This window comes from Camelus ferus, chromosome 25 (genome assembly GCF_009834535.1).
Source record: "Camelus ferus isolate YT-003-E chromosome 25, BCGSAC_Cfer_1.0, whole genome shotgun sequence".
Lineage (NCBI taxonomy): Eukaryota > Metazoa > Chordata > Mammalia > Artiodactyla > Camelidae > Camelus > Camelus ferus.
In genome coordinates this window covers 27,827,213-27,839,894 of record NC_045720.1, presented here as the reverse complement: position 1 = coordinate 27,839,894, position 12,682 = coordinate 27,827,213, and the positions used below count along the sequence as shown (strand labels likewise).

Sequence of the window (12,682 nt, the reverse complement as noted above, 5' to 3'; positions counted from 1 at the left end):
GAAAAAGTCATTAGATATGTCTGTTCTGGGACTACTTTGATTACAAAAGTGATAATAACAGAAAAGCTATGTAAGAAAGATGAGAGACACTATTAGGAGATTGTAAATGTCTTACTAAAATGAATTTCTTCTCTTTATTATTTTCTTTTCCTTTCTCTTTCATAAGCAGAGTGAACTTTTTCATTTGAGGACAGTGGTATTTTTTTCCATTTTCCACAATAAGTAGCATCTTTCTGCTTATTTTCTTACGTATTTTGACAGCACAGATGTTGTCATTTATGGTTACAAATATATATTTATTTCCTTCCATCATTTTAGGAAGTGCTAATGAATATTAGCTTTTTAATTTTTAAATTATGGCTTCCTTTTACTAGTCCATCTATACATAATGCTCTGGGTGGCTGATGATGTCAGTACATAAGTGTGTGTGTGTGTGTGTGTGTGTGTGTGTGTGTGTGTGTGTGTGTGTGTGTTGTATAGAGTTGGCTTCAGTAGGTGGAGGAGGGAGCGGAAGTTAGATTTCCATAATGAGTAAGTATTACTTTGTTACCTCTTTTGAAATCCCAAGGCTATATTAGAATTTGGGCTAGGAGGGGAGGGTGAGTAGCACAGTGCAGGCATTTAGACAGATTTCAAATTCATTTCATTGTTCGAAGTGAATATGGTAGAAAGGTAAGACTGTTAAATATTTGGAGGGAAAATAAACTTAAAAGTATATAGCATTTGGATTTATGAATGATGTTGGTTTAAAATCCATATAGTCATAATTTAAAATGTGTACCATTTTATCATTTTATTATGACTTAGAAGAAGTATGTTCCAGCAATATAATGTTTATAAATATAGTACATATTTGTTGTGGTAAGTCTAGAAAGCATAGATAAATAAATAAATAGAAATCACCTGTAATCTTGCCACTAGAATATAATCATTCACATTCATATAAATTTTTAAACAAAACTGTGATAAATCTGTGTATATTATTTTGAAACTTGCTTTTTCACTTAGTAATATATTGTGTACTTTTTCCTTTAAATGTTTTTCTTTAAAAAATTCCTCCTACAGCGATTTTAATGGCTATTTAGTACTCCATTTAATTTAATTTGCTACTATAGGACATCTTGCTTGTCTCTAATTTATAGTATTATAAATAATGATGCCATGGAAATCCTTGACTATAAGTCTTGCATATTTTGTTACAACAAAATTCTTTGGTTGGCATAACTTTCAGGATGTAAACTTACAATATGAAAGAAAAAAATGAAAGATTCTTGATATTTGTTGCCAAAATTTTTCCCTAAAATATTTTTACCAAATTAAACTACAATCGTCTGTTCAAGTAATATATGTTAAGTTCTAATCCCTTGGTCAGTCGTAATATTAGTAGCTGAGAATACAACACTGAACAAGATAGACGTGGATTTTACCTTCATGAAACTTAATTTTATATTCATTCTTTGCATGCAGGAAAACACAAGCAGGATACCCTCTGGATAGAGTATTTTCCTCTATATTTAACCCAATTTCTGCCAACTGGAGACAATTTTGGTTTGCTCTAATGATGTAAAATAAGTGTCCACACATATCATCCTTTGGGGGAACTCCTAGGAAGTCATAAGGCAACATTACAATTCCTATATCCTTCTATTTTTACTTTTGGCTAGTTTTGGTTTTAGTGGGATCTTACCTGGGCCCATAACTCACTTGCAGAATCATGACATTGCTAATGCCTGACAACAAAGATGATTTGTATATTATGTGAGCTGACTTTCTTAATATATTTATGTCAGTTCATGGACTGATGTTTTCTCAAATATATAATACATGTATAATGCAAATTGTTAGTTAAACGTTCAAGCACAAGTCTGTTGATTTTTTTTTAATTATTCAATTTATTTCTTCTCTATGCTTGAATTGTGCTGCTACTTGTTATTATGCTAAGGCATAACTATGGAAGTGCCATTTGTATTAGGTGAGAAAATTAGTATGAGCTCAGGTTTATGACAGCTGGACTCTATGTTAGCCCTTTCACTGTCAACACTCCCTTATTTTTGATTCTTTTTAAACTTTATATTCTTCCAGAATTCAGCAGTTTCCTTCTTTAGAGGATTACAATTGTAATTCTCTCAATATTTTAAAATTAATCTGCAGCCTTTGGCTAAAGTTTTGATAGAGTATTAAAATAAAATATAGCCTTTAACTCTTTTGAAAGCGAGAAATTGCTCACAATTCTTTTTTTCGATAGGAATACGTAAATTCTTATTGACAGTCATTTTATTTTACTTCAGGGTCTGTGGCTGATTAATACTTGCAATTTTTCCTTAAGTTACTGTGTTTTAATATTCTTCTGACTCCATTTTTAGTGATGAGCTTGTATATATTGTACATATCCATTTTATATGCCCATTTAAAGGGAATAAGTAACTGAAGAATAGGTATGTATCCTTTATATTTACTTAGAAACTTGATAACCTTTTTAAGACCTTCCATAAATGAAAGTATTTTCTTTGAGCTTTTATCTTTTATATCTCATTGTTACAACCTTGTTATTTTAGAAGCATTGCATAAAAGGAATGTCCTAAAGTTAATAGTGCAGTAAAAGTAGGAAGTAATATTAAAAATACAAAATAAATTGTGGTGTACAAATTCAAATTCTTCATTTGCATAAGGCTGAATTTTTATAGATAATATCAGATATTTTGCACTTAAATGAATTAATATTAATTACAAATTGTAATAAGATACATAATACTTTACCTTTTCTTTATGAGATATGTATAACCCATAGAGATAGAAAGCACCTTAGTAGTTGCCAGAAATTGAGTCAGTGGGGAAGTAGGGAGCAATTACTTAATAGGTACAGGGTATTCTTCTGGTGTGAAGAAAAAGTTTTAAAACTGGAGGGAGGTAGTGGTAGCACAACATTGTGGATGCACTAAATGCCACTGAATTATACATTTTTAAATGGTTAATTGCATGTTATTTTAATTTCACCTCAATTTTTAAAAAGCTAACAGAACAAAATACGTTTATATAGCCAAGTTTAATGTGTAAGCTTATAGGAAAAGATTAGGTTTAAATTGACATGGATTTTAGACGGTTGATTTCAAATATCTGTGAGTTGCTCACTTAAGATCATTTTAGAAAATGGAAAAATGTTTAAAGGATTACTTTATTTCAAAGTACTTTTTTTAAAGTAAATCTTTTAGTTTATGAAGTAATATTTACTTGCAAAAATCTTTCATTACATTGATATTTTTGGTCTAAAACAGGTAGAAAGGTGAGAAGGCAAGAAAAAGAAATTCTATTTCCAAATTGAGTGCCTTGTTACTCCTTTTTTTCAGCATGCCTCATTAATCTCTGTGAATCTCATACCCATCTCTTACCCACTGGCCAGAGAATTATCCATTCAGGATTTTGCAGACTGATAATGAGTAGCTCACTCCATATCTAAACATTCCTTTCTTCCTTCGGAAATGTCTCCCCACAAAAGAGAAGGCAGCTTAGATTTGAAGCTGTCTTTGTTTTTGAAGAGAGAAAAAGATGACTCATGATTGAATGACAATCTGCTCTTCAGGTCTGCTTGCCTTTGGGTTTTAAATTTATGTCTTAAACAGTGTCTGCCTGGTGATGGTTGAATTGGACAACAGTCCTCCTAGTACCTATTATCTGTTTCTGTAGAGCAGTGGAAAAGTCTGAAGCCTTTAACTATTTGCAGCTGTTAATTAGACAAGCTAGACATCCATGAGAAATGTGAGCAAATGGGATGGAATCTTGGTAAAAGGACAAAAATTAAATGCCTTGAAATCCATTCCCAGACCCAGAGACATGCATCTGATTTTGTTCCTGCTTTAACTGTTGGCATTCCTTAATAAAGGCAGAAAATTCTGATGATTGTGATATCTTTGGGAGACTTGTTTCAAAGTGAAAACAAAATAAGTTAGAAGAGGAAAGAAATTTGTCTTTAAGAATTTGAAATGGAGTGATTTAATCAGAACCGGGCTCTATTACACTATCTTATTTTTTTTGTTTCAGTGTGGGTGAGTGTATTTAGCCTTTTCTTATGTCTCTGTTTCCTCATCTACCTGTTAGAAATAACAGCAGCCACCTCCTAGCATTGTTGGAGGCAATAAATTTGCAACAAACTGCCAGTAAAGGCTTGAAAAATATAAAGAACTGTATAAATAAAAAGAAATGAGATATTATTGTCATCAATAAGTATAATTAGCTCTAAATCGTATAATTTCACGTGGTACACAATAAATATCTGAAAATGGTATTTAAATACTAGAACCTGGTATAGATTCTTAAAGTATGAATCAACTAATTAATCCAGTTTGCTCCAGTATACATTAATCTTTCTGTGTTTATTCTTTTAAGGAATGCTAAAGCCAACTTGGCTAGTGTATTTTAGACTTTTGTTAGACATATAATTTTGGAAAAGTTACATAATTTCTTCTACAGATGACTTATCACTAATAATTCTATAGTGTATTTTCATCTAATTAATTCTTGTACTATGATTTTTTTCGATGTGGTGTGTTTAAGGGTGAAACCTGGAATATCTTGACTCTCGTATTATGTTTACACTCATTCTTTCAGAATATATAAACCCGAATATATTATTTTACGTTCAGTCCTAATTCCTGTTATGTTGCTTACATTTAAAAATCTGATTTAAAAATTATAAGATTTTGTATAGTTTTTATATTCATTTTAGCATTTTGGGAAAATTAACTTATTCATTGCATTGAACTACTTAATTTACATATATATTGCCATGGAAAAATGTATTTAAGGGATAGTTGTATGTGTTTTTTACTTTTGGTCTTTTAGTTCCAGCGTGTTGTCCTTTTGGTTTTGTTTTATTGCTTTTTTCTTTAATTTTGCTTACCAGAGCCAAAGCCTTAGTAGAAGAACAACGCCTTTTGTTCCTAGGGTTCAGGTAAAGGCCTTGTCTGCCTGATAGAAGCTAAAGTTGTGTTTTAACCCTTATTTGTATGTTTTTGGAAAATGCGTAGTAGGAAAACTTTTTTTGGTATGTTGCTCCGAACCATATTACTGACTTTCAAATCATTTTATGAGCCAGCTTGTAAAATTCTGCATGGAGATTAAAATACAATAAAAATTTAAAGAGACAATCTTTGTTAGTGATTTTATATGATGAGAATACTAAAACTCCTAGGTTTCAGGTTGGCATTTAATGTAGATTCCACTTATATTTGTAACATTGACAGAAATAGCTGACTTTGTACTGTTGATACGTTCCTTTATTACTCTAAGGTTGCTGTCTCTTTAAATCACTCATTATGTCACTTAACATCTACATTCTCTTGCATTTTCCAAGCAAAAACTCCTTGAGGAGATCGGCAAATAAATTTGTACCTTATCTAAAATATGAATTTTATGCATATTATATATAAGGTTCAACTTTTGAAAAGTATATTACTTTAAAAGAACAAAATCACAATCCAGATGAAATGTGTTGGGTTTATTTTGTTTACATTTTGTAATTGTGATTCCATTTAATTTTATTGTAATTCTTGGGTACAAGTTGTTTGCCTCTTTTCATTAGGAAACCCTTATATGGTAAAGTAATGTCAATATAGTTTTCTTAAAAAAGTAGTATTATGCTTTTCCTTGCTTTGCTGCATGGTTTTGTTTTTTGGTTGTTGTCAGTTTTCAATAATACTAATTTAGTTTAAATTTAAAAAAATAAAGCTCTCCTAGTTAATACCATGTACTGTAAAATATTTACTTATACAACTCAGGTTCTGCTTGGTTAATTTAAAATGGTTACCTGGTAAATAAAGCTGGAATGATAATTGTATTAAACCAATTAAAATGATATCAATATTTTTATTAATGAAATTGAGGTAAAATAAGAAGTATGTCATATCTACAATTGTGGAAATACATTTGTTGTATTTGGGGGAATCAACAGATATTTTCTAACCATTCACTGAAAAAGCACAGAGAAGATATTTTGGAATGTGATAAATAATCTAGCAAATAAAATAATTCTGTTTTCATAGTATGAACTGGATATCTATTAAAAACTTCAATGCAAGTCCTATAGTACAAAATGAAACTTAGGGTTATTGATCAAATGCCCAATTTGACAGTTTATTAAAAAGTATAATTTTAATTTAAAAAATCAGTAAAATTAAAATGTGCCTGTTTTATATATCTATTATTTTAATATTTATAAAGTATAATTTTATAAGCTGGAAAGTAATAATGTAAAAATATAAAAGCCTAATATCTGTTTATATGAGAATGAATGAGAAATGAATATAATTAATATGTGATATTTTGGGTTTCCCATGGCATAAGAAAATCTAAAAATAATACTATCTATCAGACATTTGAAATATATATCTTAAATGTTTGGCTGTGATGATTTTTAAAGGAGCAAAAATATTGCCTGTGGAGACAGCAATAAAGGCTTAGTCTCAGTCCCTTAAAAAACTCATAGAAATCACTGATTTGTTCCAATAATTACGAGCTTAGTCTAATAATAATAATAGTAATTTTTTCTTTGTTTCTTAAGTGTCTGGTTTATTGGAAAACAAATTTTTTAGCCTTTCAGAAGTTTTTTCTCTTTGAAGTGCCTAATATTCATATTGTGATCCTCAGAGAGGGATTTTTTAATATCATGGAAAAATGAAAACCATAAGCTTTTTTATTACTATAGAAAACAAAGAATATCAGAAATTGATGTGGTTTTGGTCACAAAATTTAGAGGAACCATGATGCTCCCTGACATCTCCTTTTCATCTCATATATGAGACTTTTCCCCCCCTCCTCATGTCTTTTGCCAGAATGGTCTCTTTTTCCCCACCTGTCTTATCTGCATCTTTGTTCTAATATTGTCTGGCAAGCAAATATTTGAACTTTTTTTTCCATTTAAATGTTAGAGGCTTTTTTTTCAGGTCGTTGGTCACCTAGTCTGAATTAGTGGTTCTCAAGCTTTAATGGCAATGAGAATCGCCTGGAGGAGTTGTTAAAATGCAAATTCTCTGGGCCTCATTCCGATTCAATAATGAGAGGTGGGCCACAGGAATTTGTAACCTTTAAGCAAATAAGCCAGATTAATACTGTTGCAGTTTTGTGAACCACAGTTTAGAAAAAACTTTGTCTAGAGTCTGTACTTAGCAACTCCACTCAGAAAACTCTGTTACACAGCCTCAGGGTAATACCTGCATTAATCATAAGGACTTAAAGAGTAGTCATAATCATTTTTAAAATTTACATATGTCTTGTAATTATTTTTATAAGAGGGCTAATTCCACTTGACCAAAAAGAACAGCATATAAATAATTTTATATACTCTTCCGGGCCTTTAGTCGTCTGACTCTAATGTCTTACTCAGCCTCTCGTTCTCTAAGATATAAAGTGACGGACTCAACAAAGCCATGTTACAATTGGAACTGAACTACCAATATATCATATATATATTTGTATGTTTTTTTGTATATGGTAAATATTTATTTATATATCCCAGAGTCTGACCCAGAGCTGTCTGCTTTAGAGACAATAGGAAAAGACTGACATGAAATGTATATTTAGATTTTTTCAACTGCTGCAAACATTGTACATCCAAATTAAAGGAAAAAAATCAAAGCATTGGAAATATACATATACGTATAATATATATTACATAAATATAACTTTTCCCAAATTTCCAATTCAATTTCAGTTTTAAGATAGTGGTCAGAGATGTGCTGAGTTTTGAACCAAATGTGGATCAGAGTCATAGTCATCACAGATATTGACATGTTAGACTCAGCAAGCCAGGTGTGGGAGTATGAGGTATGTGTGTGGGAGGTGACAGTTGTTAAATGAATTTAGCAGTAGAATGTGAAGTTCTAATCCTTAATTATGGCTTAGACAAATTATTCTAATTTTGTCATCTCAAATTATAAAATATACCCTTATTATTCTAAGGGTAAATACATTTGCTTCACAAATGAAAAAGAGACTATGTCTGTGTAAGAAATTTTAAAAGATGAATTTATTACAGTTTTAAATACAAACTAGTCTATTGACTAAACATACTAATAATTCCCAATTGCTTATAATCTTTGCTGTTATACAACATTTGCTTAAAAATTCCCTATGAATGCCTTATAAAGAAGTTATCTATTCAATTAATTTGAGCACTTATTCTGAACTCACTATTTAGGGGAACCTACAAAATGAACTATAGGGGTTCTTGCATAAAGGCAGAGACAGAGCAATCCTATTTAAAGTCCTTAGTTATGGTAGTGTAATTATTATGTGCATGTTAATATCTAATTAGATAACAAAAAGCCTAAGTGATTTATCAGTCAAATTAAAATATCTGAATTACTTTTTTCTATTCATTGAAGTTATTATAGCATATCCTTTTATCTTAACTGCAATTTACTAAGTGACGTTATATTCTGTGCTAATATTAGTGTAAGAGAATGGGTCAAAGATTGGGAATGTAAGCATTATACTAAAGTAGTAAATGTTTAAACTGATAAATGAATATTTTTGCTTTTCAGATAAAACTATGGTTTGACAAGGTTGGTCACCAATTAATAGTTACAATTTTGGGAGCAAAGGATCTCCCTTCCAGGGAAGATGGGAGGCCAAGGAATCCTTATGTTAAAATTTACTTTCTTCCAGACAGAAGGTAGGGATATGAAACAAAAATAAATATTCTTGAAAATAAATGAGAAATGTTAATAGCAGTGGTATTTTGATTCTATATCATTTATTTTTAAATATCATACCAGTAAGATATTTATGAAGTTTAACATAAGCATAATGATTCTTAAGAATCAAAATAATAATGGTAAATACTTTTGAGATTTTTTTAAAGCCTATATCAAATGTTTGTAATATAGATTATTTTATTAAATATTTATTTTAGGTTGTGCAGATTACATCTTAAATAATGTTTATTTTTATTTATCAAACTCATTAAAAATTATTTTCCTTTAAATCAAATGCATTTTTAACACAAACTACAGAGGTAAAAAGCTGGAAATTGTACTAAAGGGTATTCATCATGTTCCTCTACAATTTCTGTCTCCTCTTACTAAGATATTATTTCTCTATATTCTGTAAAATTAATGAATGTGCTTTGTATTTCATCACCCATGTCACCAAGGAATCTTTACCACTAGACCAAGAATCAGCTTCCTAAAGTGTCATTTGCTTTGTGTCCATGATCATCAACACACCTGATATTGATAATCCTGAGTTAAATAGAGGAATCAGGATAGGAGAAATAGCTTATCCCCAAATCATCTAATCATTCTTAATTTTAGGCACATACCAAATAAAGGAGATTATTCAATACGCATCATGAAAAGAGAAAGAAGTAATGCACCAATTACCCTTTCCCCAGCTCTTCTGCATCCCTTGCTTCCAGGGCTGGTCTGGTTACTTTTCTTAGGTTGTAAAAAGCTGGGCACAGATGTGAACTTAATCATAGTTATACATTTTTTAATCATCTTTTACTTAGTTCAGGTTGAAAGTCATCAGTGTTGAGTTGAGTGCCAAAGCATCATCTGAAGAACAATCTCAACAAAGAAAAGGACAAAAGAAAGGAATAGGCAATTAACAAAGGCCTTACATTTTCTTTGATACATATTTTGAAGTGAAATTTGTAAAACAAATTCCTTAAAAACTATGTCCAAGTGTCACATCTAAAGCTATTAGAAACTGTTCGCCATAAAATTTTATCTTATGAAGTGTACTTGAAGAAGGTTGTTTTCTAACAACTTAGGTTGTATTTTGGAGAGGGATACACTAGATACAGGAGAATGTGGAGCGAGAGGATGGCCGTATCCCAGGTCTCATTGAGTTCTTGGGACGCTCCCCACCCCAGGTGAGTGTTCTTGGCTTCAAACAGTAAAGAATTCAACAGCAAGCCACATTTGAGTAAAAGTAGATTTATTCAGAGAGCTACATACTCCATAGACAGAGTGTAGGTCATCTCAGAAGTCTAGAGAGGCCACAAGGCGTGGGGAGTGGAGAGGTAGGGGAGAGGTTAAAGTAAAAGTAGATATACACTCCATTGACAGAGCGCAAAGTAAAAATAGATATACACTCTATTGACAGACTGCAGTCCTTCTCACTCAGAAGGGAGAGCAGCCACAAAGTGTGGGGGTTGTTAGTTTTTATGGACTTCATATGCTAATGAGTGGAGAATTATTCCAACTGCTTTGGGAAAGGGGTGAGGATTCCCAGGATTTGGGCTATCACCCACTTTTTGAACTTTTATGGTTAGCCTGAGAACTGTCATGGCGCCTGTGGGAGTGCCATTTACCATGTTGACATATTACAATGAGCGTATAATGAAGCTTAATGTCTACTGGAAGTCAAATCTCTTACCATCTTGGGCCTCAAGGTCTGTTGGGAGTTGACTTTTCTGCCATCTTGGTGTTAATTGCTGTGTCATTCCTTCAGTGGCTGTGCCCTGCCCCCTTCCTCCCTGTCCCACTTTGAACTGCAAGAGAAGAAGAGGATATCCAATAACTGAATGTTAAATCTAGCTTAAACTTCAATTGGATGACAGATGTCAGAGCCATATTAACCTACCATCCTGGATGCAGGCCAAGGCGCTTGCCTTCTCAGAGCACACCTAGTTTACTTGTGTAAGCATCCTTAGAATGCAGTCATAGAAACCTGCAGGAAATGCTGCATTCCCATCTATGCTTTTATGCACACATACAACTTGTTTCTATTTATTCAAACTTTTGAAGAAAAATGCTTGCTTTTTACGATGATAGAAGTCTCTTAAATTATCATTTTTTTTTTGCTATTTTTGTTTAGTTTTATTTTATTTTACATACCCCTGTCCTTCCCCCACTTTCTGAGCAGACAGAGCTAAAATGAAAGAGAAAGTCCCTTTAATGACTCCTTTATATTACAGATGTAGGGTTTTTATCTTTTCTCAACGTGAAAGAATATGAGAAACATTTAAATACTTTTTTCTCATATTATTTCTCAGCTGAGTTTCCTTGTCAGTTATCAAGAATTTGAGGACTATTTAGGCAAATTTAAGCTTATTTTATCAATAGATTTGTGTCAGGGTTTTACCCTTAATGGAGAAATAACTCTCTGGTTAACTCGAATAGCTGTATTAGCACTACATATCATCTCAACTTTTTTTTTTCTGTTAACACAAGTTTTTATACATGAATAAAGGACTATTTGTGGTTTTGGTATGAATTATTTATTTTTCCTTGACAATTTTTCCGGGAGAAAGACTATAGTCATTGGTTAGTGTCTACAGAGGATTAGTCTCAGGGTGTCTGGCCTCAGGATTGGTCTGCGGATGCCGAAATCTTCAATGCTCAGGTCCCTTATATAAACTGGCATAGTTGTGCATCTGCAGGTACAGAGGGCCAACTGTACTTTCTTAAACAAGGAAAACAATTGATGCCTTTTTGTTGGTAAGATTTTCTGAAGGGGGAAGTGAGGCCACATTGAAGAGATTTAGTCCAGAATGTCAGTATGTCAGTTAAGCCATTCAAAACATTATTTTCCATATAATGTACTAGGTGCTCTAAAAAGTAGCTGGGCATGCTTTAACACTTTCTTATATCTTGAGTTAGAGTTGGTTACCAATCAAAATATATTTCTCTCTTTCATTTTTGAGTGAAAATACCAAGGCACAGCCTCCCCAGTTGAGGGACACTCTATACCTTCTCAGTTCTCCCTGCTTCCTGTTTTCCGGCTCTCCTAGGACTGTGCTGTGCTGAGGGAATTTTTAGCAGTTAATTCAGTTCCACTTGGAGTTCACTGTCACCTCTCACTTCTCTTTTGATAGCTTAAATTTACCTTCCTAGATGATTTTCTTTATTCCCATTCAGCCAGTGGTCCTCTCTAATAAACTAGAGTAGTGATCTCCAAAAAGAATGGATGTACCTAAGAGATGCATTAGATAATTCATTAGTTCAGAAAGAAATATTTGAATTTTTATTTCTACCTATTTTTAATTTTTATTTTTGTATATTTACCAATGAACATAGTATATTAGTACAACAATATAGTAATACCTGCATATAATTTATAAATATATGTATATATAAAGGGATGTGTAATCAAAAACATTCACTTGATACAAATATGTAGTCAAAACAGTATAAAAGCCTCTGAGCTGGAAGTTCTGTCTATCAGGATGGCCAGTTTGCATTTCTAGCCCAGATTATAGTGACTTCCTCCCACAGAAATAATTTTACTGTTTTTAAAGAACTGATAAATGTCAAATGGACTAGTATGTATTTCTTGTATGTAAGAAAGTAATTGATAAGATGTAATTACAATTGCTCATTAGCTAAACTATGGATGTGAAATTGTGAACATCACAACTTGCTAGACTTATTATATAATAAGACTTCTGTAGTTTAAGTGAATAGTGTATGCAGTTACTACCTGTTAGTTACAAATACTATGTATAGTATTTGCATATGTACAAATACTAAAAATAATAGTATATGTAACCAATAGTTTAATTGCCATTTTGAAGGTTTCCAATAGGGCAATGTGTTTTTAAAAAAATTAGAGTTAAGATTCTTCAATCTGGTTTTACTTAGATTTTGAGAAAGATTAAGTTTTAAATTATCTATCGTGGAAATTTTCCAGATTTATTGAAATATTGCTATCCTTAAGTCATAAAGTGGTATAATTATATGCC

General features: G+C 31.8%; 1 protein-coding gene across 24 annotated transcripts in view; it reads left to right on the top strand.

The window, feature by feature from the left end:
• The window catches only part of RIMS2 (regulating synaptic membrane exocytosis 2), a 489,839-nt gene that overhangs the window by 236,947 nt on the left and 240,210 nt on the right, over positions 1–12,682 (top strand). For 22 of the 24 annotated variants that reach the window (XM_032468081.1, XM_032468080.1, XM_032468083.1 and 19 more), the window contains one exon: positions 8,535–8,665. In XM_032468081.1, the coding sequence (XP_032323972.1) occupies positions 8,535–8,665 (131 nt within the window). Of the gene's footprint in view, positions 1–4,897; positions 4,946–8,534; positions 8,666–12,682 lie in introns of all 24 variants that reach the window. The other 2 variants (XM_032468060.1, XM_032468068.1) reach the window with 1 other exon arrangement.